This window comes from Cupressus sempervirens, chromosome 9 (assembly GCF_028749045.1).
Source record: "Cupressus sempervirens isolate cs-2001-9-10 chromosome 9, ASM2874904v1, whole genome shotgun sequence".
Taxonomy (NCBI): Eukaryota; Viridiplantae; Streptophyta; class Pinopsida; order Cupressales; family Cupressaceae; genus Cupressus; species Cupressus sempervirens.
In genome coordinates, this window is record NC_143126.1 from 219,779,230 (window position 1) to 219,802,579 (window position 23,350).

General features: G+C 37.7%; 1 protein-coding gene across 5 annotated transcripts in view; it reads left to right on the forward strand.

Annotated features, from left to right (window-relative positions):
- Positions 1 to 23,350, forward strand: part of LOC149538298 (BTB/POZ domain-containing protein) — a 77,844-nt gene that overhangs the window by 12,513 nt on the left and 41,981 nt on the right. For 3 of the 5 annotated variants that reach the window (XR_016356031.1, XM_089799678.1, XM_089799676.1), the window contains exons 2-11: positions 14,725 to 15,042; positions 15,477 to 15,707; positions 16,081 to 16,158; positions 16,247 to 16,408; positions 16,626 to 16,838; positions 16,969 to 17,016; positions 17,134 to 17,192; positions 17,334 to 17,517; positions 17,717 to 17,791; positions 17,875 to 17,955. Coding sequence is in view for 3 of the 5 variants with exons in the window: in XM_089799678.1 (XP_089655804.1) it covers positions 14,725 to 15,042; positions 15,477 to 15,707; positions 16,081 to 16,158; positions 16,247 to 16,408; positions 16,626 to 16,838; positions 16,969 to 17,016; positions 17,134 to 17,192; positions 17,334 to 17,517; positions 17,717 to 17,791; positions 17,875 to 17,955 (1,449 nt within the window). In the remaining 2 variants the exon portion in view is untranslated. The remainder of the gene's footprint in view (positions 1 to 14,724; positions 15,043 to 15,476; positions 15,708 to 16,080; positions 16,159 to 16,246; positions 16,409 to 16,625; positions 16,839 to 16,968; positions 17,017 to 17,133; positions 17,193 to 17,333; positions 17,518 to 17,716; positions 17,792 to 17,874; positions 17,956 to 23,350) is intronic. The other 2 variants (XR_016356032.1, XM_089799677.1) reach the window with 1 other exon arrangement.

Genomic DNA, 23,350 nt, shown 5'->3' on the forward strand with positions numbered 1-23,350 from the left:
TTCAGATGGAGGTCGCAGAGTAGTGTCCTTGAGGAGAATGCAGAGACTTTTTCGTCATGATGACATAGAGTGGGTGGCAGAGTGCTACATTATGCCAACTTCACCAGAGCCACAAGAAAAGAGTCATCCGCCAGATATCTAGAAGATACTTGATAGACACGCTAAAGTATTTAGCGATATTCCTCATGGGGTTCCTCCTGACAGAGGGATGGAACATGTTATTGAGCTCGAGGAGGGAGCCAAACCAATTATGATTACTCCCTATCGTCATCCTAAGAAACACAAGGATGAGATAGAGAAGGCGATTAAGGATTTGTTGGAGATGGGGCATATCAGGCCCAATAAGAGCCCCTTTGCTTCAGCAGTAGTATTGGTAAAGAAGAAAGATGGGACGATGCGCATGTGCATCGATTACAGGGCACTGAATAAGAAAACAATTAAAAACAGGTATCCCATTCCTAGGATTGATGAGCTGATTGATGAGTTGCATGGGGCATGCTTCTTCACCAAAATTGATTTGCGATCCGGATACCATCAGATCAGGATGAGAGCAAAGGACATTGAGAAAACAGCCTTCCGATGTCACTATGGCCACTTTGAGTTCATGGTTATGCCATTTGGTCTAACCAATGCACCCGCTACATTTCAAAGTTGTATGAACTAGGTATTCAGGAGGCAGCTGAGGAGATTTGTTTTGATCTTCTTTGATGACATCTTGGTCTTCAGTAAGACTTGAGAGGAGCACTTACATCATCTGGAGGAGGTGTTATCTATTTTGGAGGGAGAGTCATTGTATGCCAAGGAAACTAAATGTGAGTTTGGCATGACTGAGCTCCTTTACCTTGGGCATATCATTAGTGCAGATGGCGTTCGAGTTGATCCCGAAAAGATTAGAGCTATTGTAGAGTGGCCTACTCCCACAAACCTTACACAGCTTAAGGGATTCTTTGGTTTATGTGGTTTTTATAGGAGGTTTGTTAAGGGATTCTCACAGATCGCTACACCCTTGACAAATCTTACCAGGAAAGGAGCCTTCGTGTGGACAGGGGCAACACAGAGGTGTTTTGAGCATTTCAAGCAGGTAATGTCTTCATGTCCAGTTCTAGCTCTACCGGATTTCACGAAGCCTTTTGAGCTTCATTGTGATGCATCAGGTGATGGGACTGGAGCAGTATTGATGCAGGAGAAGCATCCCATTGCATTCGAGAGTAGGAAGCTCCGGGGAGTTGAGAAGAGTTATTCTGTCTATGACTGGGAGATGTTGGCCATAATGCATGCATTGGCCAAATTTCGATCATATTTGGTAGGTGGACGTTTTGTGATCAAGACTGATCACAACAGTATTAAATACTTCATGAGCCAGCGTGATCTTAATGACCGGCAACAAAAATGGGTGACTAAATTGCAGGCTTATGACTTTGACATAGAGTTTGTCAACGGTAAGAAAAATGTGGTGGCTGATGCCTTATCTCGGAGACCTCACTTATGTGCTTTGGCAGAGATTTCAAGAGATTGGAGAGATCGGATTATAGCAGAGTATGTCGGAGATGCTTGGGCTTCTGGACTGATTTCAGGTACCATACAGGATGATCGCTATGAGGTGATAGATGGATTGATCAGAGTTCAGGATAGGGTTTATTTGATTCCGTTATCACATTTGAGAGAGGCGATACTGAAGGGATTTCATGATGCACCCACAGCTGGACATCCGGGGGTCTTCAAGACCTACAGGCAGATCCGAGAGCGGTTTTCATGGAAAGGGCTCAAGGATGATGTTCAGAGGTATGTCAGGGAGTGTGTGGTTTGTCAACAGAATAAGTGAGAGCACACATTTCCTGCAGATTTATTACAGCCCTTGCCCATTCCTGATAGGAAATGGGAAAGTATTTCGATGGACTTCATCACTGGTTTACCACAAGTGCAAGGAAGGGATTGCATCTATGTGGTGGTGGACCGCTTGACGAAGTTTGCTCACTTCTTTGCTATTCCGTCCACTTACACAGCAGCACAGGTGGTAGATCTTTTCTTTAGAGAGATATTCAGGTTACATGGGCTGCCCAGATTCATTGTCAGCGACCGGGATAGTAAGTTTATGAGTGTTTTTTGGCAAGAGTTGTTTAGGTTGTGTGGTACAGATCTTACACTTAGCACTAGTTATCATCCACAAACAGATGGGCAAACAGAGATTGTGAATAAATGGGTGGAAGGATATTTGAGGAACTATGTAACTGCACAACAAAAGGCTTGGATCAGATGGTTGCATATGGGAGAGTATTGTTATAACACCACTTATCATATGTCCATCAAGATGACTCCTTTCATGGCACTCTATGGTTATGAAGCACCTAGCTTCATGGATTTAGTTTTGGGGGACAGTAGAGTGCCCCAAAGCCAAAAACTTATTGCAGGATAGTCAGGACATCCTGAAATTGCTCAAAGAGAATATACAACAGGCCCAGAATCAACAGAAATTGTATGCTGATCAGCACCGAATAAAGCGTAGCTTTGAGGTAGGGGATATGGTTTACTTGAGGCTACAGCCATATAGACAATCATCACTCAAGAAGAGCGGAGCTGAAAAGTTGAAACCTAGATTTTTATGGTCCCTACAGGGTGATTCGCAAAGTGGGCAAAGTCGCCTATGAGCTTGAGCTTCCAGTGGGCAATCGAGTGCACAATGTGTTTCATGTGTCTAGGCTTAAGAAAGCCATTGGTCAGAGTGTAGTTCCTTCTGCAGATTTACCCCCTTTGGATGAGGAGGGGAAGCTTGTGTTAGTACCCGAGGCTATTCTGGACACCAGAGAGAGGAAGCTTAGAAATAGGATAGTGAAGGAGTATTTGGTCAGATGGAGAGACCTGCTGGAGGAAGATTCTACATGGGAGAGTGAGCAGGTTATTCAGCAGGCTGGATTGAGATTGCTTGAGGACAAGCAATTTCAAGGGGGGCGGACTGTAATGTCCCCATTTTAGCAGTTGACCAAGTGTGTGTGCGTTAGCCTTGTTCTGCATGGTCTCGAGGGCTAACGAAGGGTTTAATGGGATCCCGAAGTGTTTTGGCCTAGTCATTTCCAGTTTGGGCCAAGTCGAAGTTGATTTACTCAGTTTCAGGCATACTTACTATTTTTAGTAAGTCGACAGGACACAGTGCAGGTCAATTTTGGTGATTGGATTTGATACTCCTTGGTGAGAGCTTTCCGATGAGCTATCACTCGCATTATTCGGAGTCTGATTGCTAATACATTTTAATGCCTGAAGTTTTACTAAAGTAACGTCTAATTTAATTGTAAAATATTAAAGTGTTACTTTAATATTTATTTTATGGGGATGTGTAACCAAGGGAGACATAAGGGGTATTTTAATATATGTTTTATATACTACACATCTTTTATCTCACATTGCCCATATGAGTTGAGCGGACCCTTGGAAATAGAATAAAAGGAAGCATTTGTGGCTTCATTAGGGAGGTGGAATATGAGAAGAAATTGGTGTGTGAGTTGCAGCTCTGTTCTTGGCATTTGAGGACGTTCATCCTCTCTTGTAACATTTTAGACGTCATTCCCTTGGGGTTTGGCCTTTGGAATTCTTTGTTATCGGCTTCGTTATTAGGCAGTTTAGTTGCATTTCTAGCTACAGGCAGATTTGGTATTTTGCTCATATCTTCTTCACTACTTGTCCGACGCTTATGCCGTTTTGAGGGGATGATATTACGAAGGTAGTGGACTGATTGAAAGACAAAGTACTGTAGCAGCAAGTTCGAAAGCATGGGCTGGAGTATTATGTCAATAATGCTGAAGTAATTAGTGAGTTGATAAATCTGCCATGTATTTGTCTTTATGAATTCTGAAAATAACATTTAATTGGCAGTAGTTCATTTCCACTTTGCATATTATTGTAGTTTCTTTCTTGTTTATGTTGTATGATACCAATTCCATGCACAAAACACAACAAACAAATAAACATTTGATTTCCGGAGTTATAAGGGGTTTAAAACATTAAACGGAGAAATAAGAGGTTGAATGCAAACTGTTTGACATAATTCCTTTCAGCAATTTGGTTTAGTTTTTTGGGACATTCAGGGGTGCCCATTATAAGGTCTTAAGTTTTTTGATTTGTCATACACCATTATGAAGGAGGAGGATGGCCACAAGATTTCCAAGGGAAGTGGACTTGCTCCATGAGATTATAGACTTAAGCCCAAAGTCTTTGAGGGCAGGTAACAAACCAGCATGGGTCCTGTGGAGTCAACAAATCCATCTCACAAGGTTTCTTGATATTGCACATAAGATTTTTGTGACTACTTTTCATATTTAACATATTTTTAACATAAATGCAAAAAATATATTAAAACGCCTGATAACAAACTAAGTCTTGTCAGTCTTTTAAAGACTCCTGGCACACCAATTCCAACATTTTTGAAAATCTAGACGGATTGAAAATAAACAATCAATACAATAGGAGGAATCTTTAAAACTCCATAGACAAGGTATAGGACCTTGTGACCTTGACAATGTTCAATTGTTTAATAAGTAATTTTTTACCTTATGCTTAAAGAAGTGAACCAAAAGAAAAGCCAAATAACATAAGGAATAACAGTGTTGGTAGGAAAGACACCCAATCCGCTGTAATTCCAATAGGACACACCCCAATAGGAATGAAATTCCAAAGAGGCATTATAGTTAGTGTTCATAAAATTGCAAAAGGTGTTGTTCGAATCCCAACAAGTGCAATCTTGATTATAGTATCAAACTTGATATTATTCCAATTTGAAGCCGATTTAGCTAAAAAGGCAGCAATTTCATATCCTTCCCTTCTAATGCTCTGCTCCTCTAAACATTGAAATTTTGAATAAGGACATTGATTGCTCTTTTACATTCATTAAATTGTTAGTATTAGAAGTGAGAGGAAGGCTTGTGTAATGAAATAACTTGCACAATAGAAGAAATAATATGAAATATTATATAAATACTTGATAATAACTGAGAGTAATATGCCACTTCGAGGGGGCAACCTCCAAATATCTCCAATGAGAACACACTTCACATCTTGAAATAAGACTCACAACCTCCTGTATATACCTAATTATGCTTAGGTTGAATAGACACAACCCTACATAACACCTAGGCCAACCTACCTACCTACCTAAATAATAATATAATAATGATAACATGACTTAATTAAGGATTAAGATAGCCACAAGTTGACTATTCATAACACCAATATTAAGGGCATACCATTCCCCCTCTCTTGAAAGAAGCATTGTCCTCAATGCTAACCAAGTGTGGATTCTTTTGAATGAACTCTTCATCCTCCCATGTGGCCTCTTCAACTAGTAAGTTTTTCCATTGGATGACATACTGAGTGAGGGTTCTACTCCTCAACTTCTTTGTATGTGTTTGAAGAATGCACTTCGGTTCCAAAATTATTCTTCCTTCCTCATCAAGCTCTAGTAGTACTGTTTGAGTAGAAATATTCTGCCCAATTACCTTCTTCAAACAAGAAACATGAAAAATTGGATGTATCTTTGTTGTTGGTGGTAACTCAAGCTTGTAGGCAACACTACCAATCTTTTGCATGATTTGGTATGGTCCATAATATCTTGGAGACAACTTATTATTATTTTTTTGTTGCTTCATTGAGATTTGTTTATAAGGCTGCAATCTCAAGAAGACCCAATCCCCAACTTCAAAATTTCTTTCACTGAAATGTTGGTCCGCTTGTTGTTTCATTTGATTATGTGCCATAGCTAAATTCTCCTTGAGTCCTGAAAGTACCTGTTGTCGATGAAGCAAGTGGTCCTCTACGGCCTAAACTCTTGGTGACACCTTTAATGATGATGTGATGGAAGGAGGAAGATATCCATGAAGTGCCAAAAATGGAGACATTTTTGATGAGCTATGAAAAGAAGTATTGTACCACCATTCTGCAAGAGGTAGACAATCTACCCATTGAGATTTTTTTTTTTGAAGTGAAATAATGTAGATATCCTTCCAAAATAATTGTTAACAACCTCAGTTTGCCCATCTGATTGAGGATGATATGAAGAACTATGAGCCAATTGAGTACCCAAACATGAGAATAAATCTTTCCAAAAGTGACTAGTAAAGATAGGATCATGATCACTAACAATAACCTTAGGTGTACCATGTAGCTTTTGGATATTCTCCAAGAAAACTTTTGCCACTATACTTGTTGTAAAAGGATGTGATAATGCAATGAAATGTGCATATTTAGTGAGGCAATCAACTACTACCATGATGACATTATGACCTTTAGATTTGGGAAGCCCTGTAATGAAGTCCATGGATACCTCTTCCCAACATTGGCTAGGAATAGATAAAGGCTGTGAGAGACCTGGTGTCTTAATTGTTTCCCCCTTATTTCTTTGACAAACCAAACATTCAGCCACAAATTTTTGAACATCACCTTTTAGCCCTTCCCCAAAATTGCTTGACCTGATGATATGTCTTCAAAAATCCTGAATGACCACCAATTGGGGACTCATGTAGTTCTTTGAGAATCTTGAGTTTAAGAGTGGAATTCTTGCAGAGATACAAGTGCTCTTTATACCAAAGAATATCCCCCTTTAAATAGAACTTATCTGAATTACTAGGGTCACTTTTTATTTGCTGGATGAGATTACTTGTTGCAACATCGTTTTTTCCACTCTTCTTTGGCTTCTACGACCCAATTTTCTTGTAATATTGAAAGGGCACACAATAAGGTTTCATTTTTTTCATCCTTCTTGGAAAGTGCATCGGCTACAATATTTTCCTGCCCTTTCTTGTATACAATTTCAAAGTTATATCCCAACATCTTAGTGACCCATTTTTGTTGTTCTTTTGAATATAGTCTTTATTCCAAAAAATATTTTAGGCTATCATGATTTGTCTTAACCTTGAAGTGTTGACCCATTAAATAAGGCCTCCATTTTTTAACTGCATGAAGGATTGCTAGCATTTCCTTCTCATAAATAGGTTTGAGTTGATTTTTACCTTTTAATTGATGACTCTCAAAAGCAATTGGTCGACCTTCTTGCATGAGAACTGCTTCTATCCCATTTCCAAAAGTATCACATTCCACAATGAATTCCTTGGTGAAGTTCGGAGTGGCAAGCATTGGAGTTGTACACATAGCCTTCTTCAATTGCTCAAATGCTACATTCGCAGATTCATTCCAATGAAAAGAATCATTCTTCAATAGAGTGGTAAGGGGTGCTGCTATACGATCATAATTATTCACAAATCTTCTATAGTACCCTGTCAATCCCAAGAAACCCCTCAGCTTCTTAATGGTTTTTGGAATAGGCCATTCCATGATAGACTTAATTTTGTTAGGGTCCACCTTTACTCCTTCATGTGAAACACTGTGTCCCAAATACTCCACCTCCTTAAGACCAAAAACACACTTGGATGGCTTAGCATAGAGTTGATGATCTTCAAGTAATTGTAATGCTTGATCTACATGTTGCAAATGTTCTTATCAAGTCTTGCTATAAATTAATATATCATTAAAAAACACTAACACAAACTTTCTCCAGAACTTCTTAAAAATGTAATTCATCACACTTTGGAATGTAGATGGTGCATTGGCAAGACTGAATGGCATCACCAAAAATTCATAATGACCCTCAGGAGTTCGAAATGCTGCCTTGCAAATATCTTCCTTGTTAATCCGAATTTGGTGATAACTCGATCTAAGATCTAACTTGGTAAAATACATAGCTCTATTTAATTCATCTAGAAGATCATTGATGACTGGAATAGGAAAGTTATCTTTAATGGTGTACTTGTTGAACACTCTATAATCTGGACACGTGCCAAGTTTCATCCTTCTTATGCACCATCACAACAGGTGAGTAGTAAGCACTTTGGCTATGCCTGATAATTCCTGCCTCTAGCATTTCCTCAACAATTTGTTTTTTATCTCACATTTTTGTATGTGTGGGTACCTTTAAGGGCTGATGTTTGGTGGTTGGCTCCCTGGAACTAGTTGTATGGCATGGTCATGATCCCTCTTAGGAGGAAGTCCTTTAGGCATATCTCCAAGAATCACTGAGTGACGATCAATTATTGCTTGTAAATCTGGATGAGTAAGAGCATTAGATTGACAAACTTCTAATGAACATAGCTGGGCCACAAATCCATCTGCTCCTTTCTTAAGAAACTTTTGCATTTGATGAGAGCTTACCATCTGTGGGGATTTTGCCTTCAATGCCCTTAGCTCCACTACCTTTCCTTTTGATTGAAATCGCATGAATAGTTCTTGGAAGTTCATCTCAATTGTTCCCAATGTAGTAAGCCATTGTACTCCCAAAACAATATTTGTCGCACCCATGGATATCGCATACATTGGGGTATCAAGTTGATAATCTCCCATGGATAATTTGATGTTATGACACTTCCCTGAACAACTAAATGTGCCCCCATCTGCAATCAAAACTTGAAACTCTGGGGCTGGATATATAAAACAATTTAGAAGAGTTGCCAACTTTTTGTTGATGAAATTTTGAGTAGTACTTGAGTCGATCAACACCGTTACTTTCTGCTTCTTTAAGAAACCCACTACCTTGAGAGTTTGTGGTGTACTAAAACCTGAAAGTGCATGAAAAGGAATGATTGGTTGAGAACCATGTGATTCCTCACTTGACTCCCTATCCTCCTTCGATATGGGCTCATCCTCTTCTTCCTCACTTCGACCTTCGATATAGAACAATTTCTTTTCATTGCATTTATGTCCTTGACTGTATTTGCTATCACAATTGAAACACAATCTTTTTTCTCTTTTCTCCTCAATTTGTTGTGGAGTCAACCTAGTAGGTTGAAGAAGATAAGGTGTTGAATTACCTTTTTCTCGTCACATTAGCCCCTTGCTTTCTAGGAATCAAGAACTTCTCCTCTACCTTGGGTGCCAATATAAAAGACTCATTTACTGAGCTAGGACTAAACATGCGTACCTCATGTTGAATGTGATCCTTGAGACCACCCAAGAATAAATCATTCAAGTTCTCCTCTGTAATTGTATCCACTCTTAAGGATAGATTTTGGAATTTTTGAATATAATCCATAATTGATCTTGTTTGTTGAAGCTTAGCAAGTTGGCTAAAGAAGTTTTCTGTCACACTATTGCTATATTGTGCTTGGAGTTCTTTTGTAAAAATTGACCATGATACGGTGAGACCCTTTTTCCTCCTATGAGTACAAAGCCAACGATACCAAATGAATTGATCTGGTTCTAGATATAAGGAAGCCATCGTGACCTTTTGTCCAAATGGGGCTTGGTGTACCTCAAAAAAATTCTTCATGTGATTTATCCATGTTAGAGGATCCTTGCCATCGAATTTGTGCATATCCACCTATGGAAAAAAATTCCTAGATCCCACAGGAGTATTAAAATTTGTGTCATTATTAGTCGATTTGAAGGTTTCACCTTGATTGCTTGACAACTCCTTCCTTGTTTCATTCATATAGGTGCTTAACATGCTTCGTATATCTGATATATCTCCTCGTAGGTCACACATATCCCTCTTTAACCTCTTCCTTGAACTTACTTATTTCCTCATTGGGATTACTATCCTCTGTTGTTTCCCGATCTTGATCAGAAGATTTCCCTAGTGTGGTAGCATTCTTTTTGCCTCTTGTTGGAGGCCCTGTCATGATGGAAATCAATATTTTTGAGATAAATCACACAAATGAAATATAAATTCTCTAGTTTTTTTATTTCTTTTTTACTGTAACTTACTAGGGCCAAGATACCCTTACTTAGGAAAAATCCAAAAAAATTGGCAAATCTGCTGCCTTGAAAGCGAATTTTCCTAATATTGTAATAACTTGCTTATTTTTGGTTCAATTTCTCCAAGCTTTGAATGTAGACTCCCCTACTATGTATTCAAAAACCCAATACAAGTTATACTCCAATTCGGCGGGATGTGAGAGATATGTAGATCTCAATAAATTGTGTAGAAATAGTAATTCTGCAATAAATTGCTCAAATTTGCTCCAATTCTTTTGAATTTTGGACTATATTTTCTTTAATATAGTCTTAAAAAACCCTTTAAATTTTTTTGAAAAATTTGCTAAAATCTGAAAGTTATGCTCCTCCCAAAATCGCCCCAATGTTGAGCAAAAATCTTGCCTCTATGGTGCCAAGATCATTCTTTGATATCACTTGTAATGAAATAACTTGCACAATAGAAGAAATAATATGAAATATTATATAAATACTTGATAATAATTGAGAGTAATATGCCACTTCGAGGGGGCAACCTCCAAATATCTCCAATGAGAACACACTTCACAATATGATTTTGAAATAAGACTCACAACCTCCTATATATACCTAATTATGCTTAGGTTGAATAGACACAACCCTACATAACACCTTGGCCAACCTACCTACCTAAATAATACTATAATAATGATAACATGACTTAATTAAGGATTAAGATAGCCACAAGTTGACTATTCATAACCCTATATACACCAATATTAAGGGTGTAGCAGCTTGTTTTTAAAATGATAACCAGAATTTTAGAGTCAGATTCGGTAATTATATGAGCGAAATGCTTTAGTTTAGCAACTTAAAGAGCATGGAAAATGACCATAGCCTCAACAAAGTTATTGGAATCAACACTGGATGCTTGGCAAACAATAACTTAACCTTGCCATTGTGGTCATGACAAAAACTCCCATGCCAACATTTTTAGGATTGTCTTTAATTTTAACCAAGCCTGGAGAACAAACCCATCTAGTAATTTGAGAATCATGATGATTGTTGAGAGAAGCAGAAAGAGAAGACACTGATTACCTAGTCTCCTCAAAAGTTTGAGTTCCCAACTAGATTTTTCTTGATAATCTTGAATCCAAACTTGATAGGTTTCTTTCACATCAGCCATTACTCTACCCCAAACTTGACTTACATTCTTGGAAGTATCATTCAAAATTTGTTGATTATGTTCCCACCAGATGTTCTAGTAATCTAGACCAAGACCAATATCATACAATAGATTAAGGTTTTTTACTTTCAAAGAAGGATGCAGCTGATTGACAAAAAACTTATTGATAGACTCAATTATTCTATGAAATGCCAACTAAATTACACCATTATCTGCGGTGGTAAATGGGTAATCCAAGAGAAGATGTCATCTAGACTCTTCAGCTTGAAGGCACATGATCATCTGTTCAGAACAACAATTGCATGCTTTTGGAGATTATCAAAATGAGAAATCTTTCAAGAGCTGCTAGCCACATGAAAACGCTCACCTTAGGCCAACATTTAGGATGCCAATCTCATTGTCATATCTTAGGGTGGGTTCCCATGGGGGGGCTTAAGTTCTACTTTCGAGGAAGATGTCTTCTGAAGAAAAGAAAATTTCAATACGATTATTTGGAATTTATACTAGAAAATATAAGCTCCTACTTTTTAGGCTTGTATAGTTGGGTGGGTTTAAAATGGGGTGGGGCTAGAAATTTCCCCACCAGCTTAGGAATATTAGCTGCCACTTGTCACACATATAAGTTTAGATTGTTGTTAAAAATAATTTTGGAAGGAAAATGTTATTTAATAATAATGACTTAATCATTGCACAAATTATAGAGGAAAAGATATGCATTCATGGGACCATCAATTTCCTTAAATTTTGGAGCTTAAACTTTTAAGCTGAACTGAACTATGAATTTCATGAGACTGTCAGCTTTAAACTACTCCTAAAAAGTCTCAGGCAGCTCCAGCTCTATTTTTTAGGAAGTCCCCTTCCACTGGAGTTCTTAACTTCCAAGGTTATTAACTAGAAGAGGTTTATTACCAGTTAGTCAAGGAAATTTGAATGTTCAGTGTTTATCTATAGAAACTTTTCAAGAATTTAAAATATGAGCTAGCTGGTCAATGAGATTGCTGGCCAAACCAAATATCTTTAAGTTTCCATATTAAATTTTGTTACACAATCTTGTATGACATATAGTGAAAATAAAAAGAATAACTAACTTCAACACATTTATGTTTTAGTTTGAGATCAGGAATTTCCACAAAAGGAGGGCTCTGCTGGTCCCAAGCATTATCCCAGAAAATAGCACAATCACCCTTTCCTACAGCCCAAAAGAGGCTGACTCTAATTAAAGTACTACCTGAATTTAAAGTTCTCCCTATTGGACAAGTGTTGGCATCCTAGGGATGGAAAAAGTGGTTGTTAAGATGCAATTAGCTGAGCTGAAAAATTCTTCGCCATAAAGCATATTCCTTCTTATGCCATCTTCAATATAATTTAGAAGCAAGAGCTATATTAGTGAGGAGGGAAGGTCTCATATACCTAAACCATCTCTATATTGAAGTTGGCCAATCTTTTCCCTACGAGCCAAATGCTATTTCTTCTTATTTGAATTTCCTTCCTTAAGAAACTGGCTCATCTTACGATCCAAACATGAAGGATGCCTTTTGGAGCTACAAGAGCAATTATCTATAATCTGGAAGAGCTTGAATTACTTGTAAGGAGTGAGTCTTCAATCAGCCAAAGAGAGATATATATGCTTCCAATGATTGATATGACATTGAATAGAATCCAACATAACATTCTAGTCCTCTATCCTTTGCAAGCAGGAGAAATAGGGACACCCAAATAATACTTGAAAGGTGTGAAAGCAATCTTGGAATGAAGAACTTAAGCAATTTGATCTTGAAGAAGAGGGTTAATATGGAAAAAGAAAACCCAAGATTTATTTATCTCAAATGTTGGCGAGACACTTATCAAAAACTTGCCTAAGAGCCATAGCTTGCTCAAGAGTGGCATTTTCCATCAAACAAGTGTCATCCTCAAACTGAAGGTGAGAAAATGGATCTAAACGTTGCACTCTTTGAAAGCCAAAGATAGAACCAGAAGACATGAGATACTTTTAAAAATGTGCCTAGCCCTGCTGCCAGAATGATAAAGTGATAAGGCAGAGAGGGTCACCTTTATGCAAACCTCTTTCAAAATGGAAAATAGCAGGAGAAGCTTGTTGTCGGTAGATTCTATATTGTAGCCGATGGGTAGAATAGTATCCAAAATGGGCGCCTGATGGTTGAGTCACCCCTTCGGGAAAGTATATGTACACCATCTGGAAGGGACTTTGGATCATCATCAGGATCATTGTAATCATCTTAATCAAATTGTAAGCATTGAGTGCATATTGCGTATATGAATAAAGTATTTGTTCTGTGTTATATCTTACTATACTACATGTGATAAGTATCCTTTCACAAAAAAAGAGAGGCACAACAAGTCATCACCCATCAAATATAATTGTCACAAAACCAAAGGCGCATAAGCTATCTTCTAGAAATTTTCAGAAAACTCTATCATAAGTCTCTTGAAATTATTCTATACTATGTGCACCACCATGTTTTGATAATAGTATAGAGTTTCCTGACCACAGGCTTCTTGGTCCTTTATTTGTTCGTGGAGCTGGCGATAGGCTTATATAAATCTTAATTTTAGATTACTCATTTGGTGTGGGGAATAGACCTTCCATTGTTTTTATTTAGGTGATCTCAGTTGATGCTGGCCATAGACTTCATGGTTTTAATTAGCATGCATCAATCATCTGGCACCACAATAGGCTTATATAAATCTTAATTTTAGATTACTCATTTGGTGTGGGGAATAGACCTTCCATTGTTTTTATTTAGGTGATCTCAGTTGATGCTGGCCATAGACTTCATGGTTTTAATTAGCATGCATCAATCATCTGGCACCACAATAGTGTAATTTCTTGATTGAAGACCTCATTATATTGGGTTAAAAGCAAATTTGTGATTCTAGCTGTAGCAATCCTGATTATTGCTCGACCTGAGTTGTCATTCTGGTTGTTTCCATTACTTTTCTGATTTTAGCTACTGGCTCATTCCACCAAAGAGAAAGAAAACACTTAACAGAAATTTCAATAAATATAATACATTACAATGTATTAGGGTAAAATAGCAGACAGGAGTCTAATATCTGCAAGCCTGATTTTTGCCACTTAGCTGCTTCAAACGATATTGGTTAAAATATCAAGGGACATTGTTTTTACAATATTACGATCTGTATGTTGCTATAAGATAGCACTCAAGTTAGACCTATAGGTTTTTTTTAAAAAAAAAAAATATTAATGTGAATTTTGTAAAATTTGGAAAACAAAGCCACATAAAAGAGTAGTCTTCAATGGTAATTTATCAATTATTAAATAAATTTTAATGATGAACTATTAGCCAAGCAGCCAAAAATCACCCAGAAATGTTTCTGTGGTGAATGACGAAGTTGTGTGGTATAGTTGCAAAGGTGATCAATTGTGTTTTGTAGGCTGCTAAGATATCTTAAATGAATCAGTACTCTCGCAAGTTGACAAAGTGCGCTGTTCTGGATTGTAATGATAATCTTTGATTGATATAACTGTGTATGGGCTAATTGGGTACAAATGGAGTGAGTGAGTGAGGTCTTCAGCCAAGAGCATATGGCAATGGTGGCTCTATCACATTCTCCCTAGTTGTAGTAGCAGCACAGATGTGATATTGTAGGGTTGATCACTATATGCTGTTGAGGGAAAATTAATAATTTTATTTAGGAGTTGAAGAAGTCAATACAGGGTGTGTGAATGGAGCTTGGCATCTATAGAGCTCCAATCATGATATTTTTCTTTTTCAAATTTATATTTGTTGTTAAGAATAATAAATTTGGCACAGGCTTTTTGTAATGATTTTTTTAATCTGATAATGCAGGTTCCTGAGTCACAGCTAGGAGCACTGAGCGAACTGAGTGAAGAGTTTGGTGTTGAATCCTTGGTCATTCAATGCCGAGAAATGAAGAATACATCATTTAGGGAGGATCATAAACTAGAAATCCTACACTCCAATGTGTTCAACTTTTTGAGAAATTGTATGGCTTTCTCAGCTGACATACCAATTGATGTGCAGAAGTTGAAATATTTCTTTCAAACTGGTGATCACAGTGATGTCGATATTTATATAGAGGGCCATGGCCTTGTTACCCGAGCACACAAGCTTCTTTTGAGTGTTTGGAGTGCTCCTTTTGCTAAGGTTGATTTTCAAATCTGTATATCTCCTCTTTTGATGTTAGTTTTCTGCACATATTATATTTGATCTGGCATATTTCTGTTTTTGGTATGTTCTGGATTGTGCAAAAGAAATATATGTTACACATTGGAGAGTCAGTTAAGATATGTTGCCACTTTTATTCAAACACTTCCAAATGCTTTATGGATTCTCTGTAGATGGTCCTGAGGGGACACCAAATTTCAGTTTAATACAATGCTAAAATGTTTACTTTGTTTTTAGTCTTTTCCTTGCACTGATTGTATGTATCATCATTTCAAGCTAATTGGTTTTCCTTTATAGTCTGCCTACTTGTAGCTGTATCATTGCCTTGTTAGATTGAAAATTTTAAATCAGTTTCGAGCATAATATTCTTATATGAAGGAGAAATGATCTTTTGAAGTTCCTATCCTTGGCAGATGTTCACAAATGGGATGATTGAAAGCAACTGCTCAGAAGTCTGCTTAAGGGATGTCTCCCCTGAAGCATTTATAGCTATGTTGGAATTCATGTACAGTGGGCGATTAGACTTTGATGATAAAGAGGACATGGGTTCGATATTACTCCCACTTGTATTGCTGGCAGATCAGTTCGGGGTTTACCCACTTCAAGAAGAGTGCTGTGAATATTTGCTGGAGTCACTATCAGAGGTGGTCTGCTTTTCCAAGTAGTTTTTCATATTTCAAACCATAGGATGTTGTAGTTTAAACTTTTATTGTGTGAAACTGGTACTATTATGCCTAGTCTTGTTAGTTATTCATTATGAAAGCTCCTCATTTGGACTTTGAGATAGCGAAAAGGCTGCAAGCAATAAGGAAATCTCCTATACCCAAAACTTGCCACAGAGAATGAGGATTTTGCAAGACATACCTCCTGTGAGGATTGAGCTGCCAAGGTTGTTCTGGTCGTTGACATCCAAAAATAAAAAAGAGAGTTTTCCTACTTATGTAGATGTAATTTGGACTTAGGCTCACTCATGAGTTACTAGTGATTGACATAAGTTGCTGTATACGTTACCTGCAGGGTTGGTGTGGTACTTACTGGAAGCAGCTTCTTCAACAGCCGTTGTTTGACTTTGCATATTGCAAAATTGAGTTCAGAGTTGTGGACACAATCAGCAACCATTCAGATGAGCTGCTGCATTTTTACTTTGGTACACCACTTATATTTTGAGTTTTGTGCTTTGCAGGATTCAGTATGTCCAATTCTGCTGGTAGTTAACTCAATGGAAGGATGCAGGCCACTTGAAGAATCTTGTGAAGAATATTTTTCCAAACATTTTGATTACTGTACTACTGCTAGCACAGGTTTTAGGATGTTAGGAGAGGCTTCATTTATGAGAATAATTCAGGTAAGATTTTGTTTCTCGTTTATGGCTTCCGTAGAGTGTTCTAGTGTTGCAAAATGGTATTTCTAATGGTTCTTCTTTGTGCTCGGTACCACCCTGATATTTAGCAGGCGTACGTGAGCACAGGAAGGGTGATTTTTCAGGCTTTCAGTGTCTGGAATGTGGAGAAATGGGTAACTATAATAAACATTTTGAGTTGTGATTATTATGACTTTTGCAGCACCCTGATTTGGTAGTGACATCCGAAGAAAGGGTTCTGGATGCTGTTCTAACATGGGCATCACAAGAAGACAGTTATTGTGGTTGGGAGACAATAAACGGGCATCTAGGGGTGTGCACTTCTGCCACTATTTTTGGACAGAAGTTACAGCCTCTAAATGCTTTGCTCCCCCTAGTTCGCTTCCCTTTAATGCCGCTTGGTTTGCTTCAAAAGGTACACACTGTTAATATTTGTGAAAACTAACCTATGAGGACTTCTTCATTTGTCACAACATGGATGCTGTTCAAAATTATGGGGAGCTAGTAGCATGTAGTTGCATGTGATTTTCTCAACTGTTGTGCAGCTGGAGCAAAGCAACCTGAGCAAGCAAATTCCAGTTTTTCAGGAGTTAGTGAGTGATCTGAGCTGAGCTACATTTCTCCATGCAACTGCTTTATACTTTCACCTTTTGAAATTGTTCTTTATGAAGTTAGATATTAGTGATGGCTAATGGCTTTTAATTGAGCAGATAACAGAAGCACTTCTGTACCTTAAGTTTGATGCAGTTGACGTAACAAATGAGCAAAAGTAAGATATCAGAATTTAATAATTTATTTATCTGAACTACTTTTGATCTATATGGACTATTTTATGCTTTTGTTGGATGTTTCCATGGGCTTATAACCTTTCCTTTCTCACGAAGTTTAACTCAAAACCATCTGGATGTAGGCAACAATCAAAAGTGTTTGAGACAAATAAGCAAAGCCGGCTGAGTAGTTGTATGAGATTTCATCACAGACCAACAAGTTTTAAAGAGCTCTTGTATATATGTGATGGTGATCATAATGGGGTAATTTATTATGCTGGTACTTCATATGGTAAACACACATGGATGAATCCCGTTGTTATGCAGGTATTATGTGGTAGATAATAAATGTGTACTTTGAAGCTATAAAATTCCTATATTAGAGACCAGATTTTATTTGGAGAGACTACTGTAGCAGATAAACACAATAGAATGTGCTAAAGTTACAGTGCATTTGATAAATAAACTGTTGTTCTGATATTTGAAAGTAGATTCCTTACAAAAATAAAAACCTTTGATCTTGCAGAATATTTATGTGACTGCAAGTAGCCCTCTGTCAAGATTCACTGATGCTAAAGCACTAGTTTCAAGAAAATACCAGGTTTTGCAGACATTCTTATTAGTAAGTGTAGAGATTTATTCAAGGATTAGCCTTGTTGATAATTTTTCTAACTTTCCTTGTAGGCTACATCATTTGCTGGACCTCAACTCAAAGATGGGAAGTTGTGTGCATGGTGGAGAGTTGACTTAGAGAATGGCCGCAAGGTTTGCAACTGTTCTTTTCATCTCTCTATTTCATTGAAGATTTGGGCTCTGTCAGCAGTTGCCAAGACAGCTTCCACAAGTGTATTTTTAAGAAATGTTTTAGTGAATATTTCAATAGATATACTATTTTTGTTTTTCGCTCAACTTGTTTCTTTAACCAACACATATATTTCAATAAAATTTTAAATTGTTGTGTCCTGTATATTGTTATAACATTTCATGTTAATTGCTAACCAGGCATTGCTCATTATTTCTTCTTTCATTGTGTGTTGAGGTTCTGTCATCAGAGGAAAAATAAGTCATGAGAGAAGCATTTTAGTTGGAAATTACGTTGCATGGGATATGGATATGGGTACAGTCTCTGAAACAGAAATTCCTTTGGATCAGGAGTTCCATGATGCCTGAAAGATGTAATTGGAACCAGGCTAACAGAAAACCTGCAAAATCTAAAAAAAATAGAGCTTTCAAATTATATACATTAGGGAGCAAAGGACATGAAAAATATAGTTATAAAAGTTTCTCCCTCTCCTAATGATGGATTGAAATCTGATATGTTTTTGATTCGAGGTCGAACAGGTTTTGAAGCGACCCAAAACCCTATTTACAACCAGGTGCATCAGCATCCTATCAGGAAACTATTAAAGAACAGGCAGCGAATCCTCCGCCAAACAAGAGGGAAAATAAACAAAACAGTGCAATAGAACACTCATTCAATTTTTTTAAAGCTTCATGTTACATCCCAATTTTTGACCTAGCTTGAAATATAGACGTCGAGGTTCACATGAAGTCAGTTGGCAGTTTAATTTGTTATAATCTGGCGAAATGGTAAGATAGTTGGTTGTTATGATTTCAGGTGAAAATGACATGTTAATTGATCATTAATTGCGAATTCATGGAATTAAGATGAAAGGTTAATTGTTATAATTATTTATGATTAAATAATTTAATTACTGAGAAATTCTTTGCAGGGAGCTTGTCGAAGGGGTGGAAGCATTGTCAGAAAAGAATTAGGCAGGGCATCACCATCACTGGTAGACGAATAAAGGATCTAGCGATTATGGATAGGATACACCGTGGAATTGCATGAGTTATTTAAATAAATAAATAAAATAAAATAAATGAGCTAAAATATAACACGTATCTTAAAGGGTTTTAAATTATCTTTTGTCGTAGTATTTTTAATAATTGTTTATAAATATTCATTTAAATATAACCATGATTTGACACCATTATCATCTAATAATTTACAAGTTGTATTTTATAGTAATGTACGGATTATAATGATTGTATTATTATAATCTTCGAAATTTAATTTTCTAATTCCATTCTCTTCTTTATTATTCTTGTTTTAAGAGATTATTGTTGGCATGTTTAATAGAATTTATGTTTTTAATTCATTTAAATTTTTGGGGAATTTGAATGAACCTTGTATCTTCTTTTCTTTCTTTTCCTTAGCCGAATTGATTTTGAATAATCTTGTAACCGCTGGGTAGCTGTAAGGTCGACACAATATTATTTGTGTAAACCTTTGATCATTCTTGGCATCATCTTTTTTCGGCACCCTGCATCTATATTGGCAATCACTTCTTTGGCTTCTCGAGATTATATATGATAACGTTTTGTAGACGTTAAAGGTTGGCCCTGCTTGCAATCCGCCTGGAAAAGCCAAATCAATCTCATTCCCCTTGCCTTCGACATCCATTTCTTTGGTCATGGTTGGGTTAACCCTTGAGCATCAATTTTTATGTTGTGTTATCAAGCCATCAACACCTGTTCTAATTTTCCTTGAGACATCATCACATATCTTGGATACCAGGCGTGAATCCCATAGCAATATAGGCAACTTATCCAAGCATCAGCCTTCCAGATTTCAGTGACAAAGAAGTCACGTAAGGTTCGGAATAAGTTATTTCTTTAATATGATTCTGAGTCTGCGTGGGATCTAAACCACAACAAATAAATAAGTAATTTGTTTCTGTCATATTTATGTGCATCATTTCCCTCATGTTTTAGAGAACCCGAGTTGTGCAAATGAATTCCTTAAACAACCTTACTGTTGATAGTAATGTAATAGTTGAAGCCGTCTGCCATCTTTTCCATAATGCAGTATAATCTTGCAAGATAAATCGATTCCAATTTGAGTCTGTTTCAATACATATTAGAATTTGCAATAACGCTGTAAACCTTCTTGAATAGCTTTTCTTCCATGATCAAATTGAATTAGTGTTTATAACTGAGATAAGTTAATTAGAGAACCAAGGAATTCACTAGGCAGAGATGCCAATATGTGGTGAAGAAATTGTAAAATGTCTTTGTGATCTTGTAATCTGATTATACCTGGGAATCACCGGCTTGGAGGTTTGAATAGGGTGAGGAGGTGAAGAGGTGGATATCAGTATTCATATAGTGATACATAACAACATTTCTATAGCTTAAGCATGATTCATTCAGTAAGAATGTTGTCAATTTTGGGATCTTTAAAGAATATAGTCACAGAATGTGAAATAGTGATGGTATGTAATTTGTGATCTTCTTGAATAAATGTTAGAACCGTCTGTTCTGAGAATTCCGGATATTGGAACTCACTCGGCTGTGTAGTTGAGAAGATGGGTGACGAGGTATGAGAAAGGAATCATCATTAATATGAACTAGAATTAGTTATAACATTTCATTTTTTTTTTGACATGAATTAATTAATAGCTCATGCATATTCCTGATATGGTGATCTCCTGTTGCCAAGTCGTATGGCATGCTTATATCTCGAAGCCCAGTGGTGTTGATGCGAGTCTTGTGTCACTACATAACATATTAGTAATTGGATGCTTGATACAGAATATCAAATACACAATTCCTCTCTTGAAAAGTTATCTCTCATGAGACATGAGTATAACTCCAATGTTCCTTACACCGTTGGATACTCGCTCAGTTTTATCAATGTGATTTGCTGGTAATCACGTAGGCGGCCTTACGTTTTCTTGTTTGAGAAAAATTTGGATCTTGGTGAGAAAATGGAGATGGTGGTTCGGTGTGAATGCTAGATGATGTTGATGGCGCGATGATGGCAATGTAGGGTGAATGGCGATGGAAGGTGAGAATGCCGATGTTTTGGTTTACTTCTCTAACTAACCTCTTCTAAGCATGAAATTTGGCTACTCAACTACTCCTACTCCTAAGAATGGAAGGTTAGCAGATGGACGGGGATCGAATCTAATGAAGGCTAACCAGCGGCCCTACCTCCATAGATGCAACGCTTCAAAGGAAAGTAAACTAGATCACCACACAAAGCCTCCCAACCAGCCGCTAGGATGCTAGTGGCCTAGTGTTGACCCCTATCAAACATCTACCAAAGCTACCATGCAACTATCCATTTTATTTTACTCTTACTCTAACAACTTGAAATGAAATTGCTTCAACTTGAAAAGAAAATTTAACTATGTGGAAGTAGAAAACATGCAATAACACCCAATGTTCTTAGTCAACATGCAATGAAAAAGAGAGCACTTTGGTATTATTTTCGCAACAATTTCTCCAACCCCTCTCTTTACAAATGAGAGCCAATGGCCTTATATAGAGGTCCAAAATACAATGGACGGTAGAGATCAAAACAAGATCGACGATCCAGATTGGATCCAAAAACCCTAATTAGGGTTGCCACCCCATCGGCCAATGAGAAGATGCCACCTCATCAATGGACCAATGAAAAAAGTGCAAAAGTGGCAACCAATGAGAAGGCACCAAAATGGTGGCCAATCAGAAACAAACACTTGTCCTATTCTAGAAGAAAGAGAAAGTTGCCACTTGGGCTTACATAAGATGATCTTCTAATATAATTCTTCCTTTTTCTTTTGTTCTTTTAGCTAAGGCAATGAACTTAGCTAGCCTTTCGTTAACTTCTTCCATAGGAGGACAAGGTGTGTGCTTCGCTCGGAGTTCTGCTGACTTTGCCACGCTGTTTGTTGCTTGTAGTATCCTTTCGTGATCCTTCTCATATTCCTTTGCAAACCCAATAAAAGCATTGAGTGAGGAAAGGGTGTTCAGATGCTTCCTTTTGACGGCAGCCTTTCCTAACTCATCCAATCTCGATCCAAATCCTGTCTCACTGACATCCTCCTCTCTAATACCCTCAAAATCAAGCGCCACCCCAACGTCACTCATCATGGTCGAAATGGAAGTGTCGACGCTTGGGCCGTGTTGTGCAATCTCATCATGAATTTCTTCAAGTGTTCTAAATTTGGTAGTCAATGCGACATACCAAGATTCAACTATGCTCAATCCTCTCTCATCAACCAACCGGGCTCTTTCCAAATATGCCTCCGGTAACCTAATGAACGCTTGCAGCCTAGGAATAACCAAATCCTTGATGGGAAGAAAATTCTTCCATTCCTCTTCAAATAATCTGAATTTGTTTCTAACAGTCACCAATGACTGGAATGTTGAGATGAAGGAGGGCAAGAAATTTCGCCCATCTTGGATTGTATCATAGATCCAACCCCTTACTTCATGTAACTGAGCTGATACCTCTTCTGAATTGCTCCCGCTGTCTTGAGGAAGGGCTGCCTGATGCAACTGTTGGATTGGCTGGCAATCTCTCCAATATTTGTTTTCGGCCTCCAACTTTACTATCTTTTCGTTTGCCTTCCTCAATCTTTCTCTGATTGATGCTATGCCTTCCTGAACCTCCTCACATTCCATATCATCTGTATTTCTTCCCAAATTATGTTCTACTATTTCGTACTCTTGGGCTGCAATCTCATCCGCTGCCTTATTGACTGTTGGTATAGCAATCTGAACCCTTCGGTGACCATCACTGTCGCTTCTGATTACCCTTGCCACCGTATTTGCCATCTGTTTTTGGTTCTCGCTATCATCCTTTTCTATTAGTCCTTGGATATCATCAACTGCGTGAGCCATTACCACCTCGCCTCTTGGCATAAGCATTTGCCTTAACCATAGTGGTGCAGTGCATCTCCCCAAATCCGGATTCGGTTCGACCAACAAAGCATCACCAACGGCCTTAGACGCCTGACTTATCTCTTCAATATCAATCGGCCCATCTTCTTCTCTACTAGTTTCTGCCATATTTCCTTTCTGGTTCTCCGAGAGAGGGGAGTACTTCGTACTTTCACTGTAGCCACTTGATTCCGAATCAGAGCTCACCTCCACTGCGGCCCCTTTATCACTCGAATTGACCTCTTGGCTTCTAGCCTTAGTTATACTCTCTCTTGACGGCGCTGCCCGCTGTCTCTTGGCTGGAGGTTCCGAACGTTCTTGGCTTTTCTCTACCTCCAAAGCCCTCTTCTTGCTATTTCTAACTGTCTCCGATTGCTGGCCACTTCCTTCACCCTTCTGTCCGATTGATTCTGCTAGACCTTCCTTCGATTTCATCATCTCATAA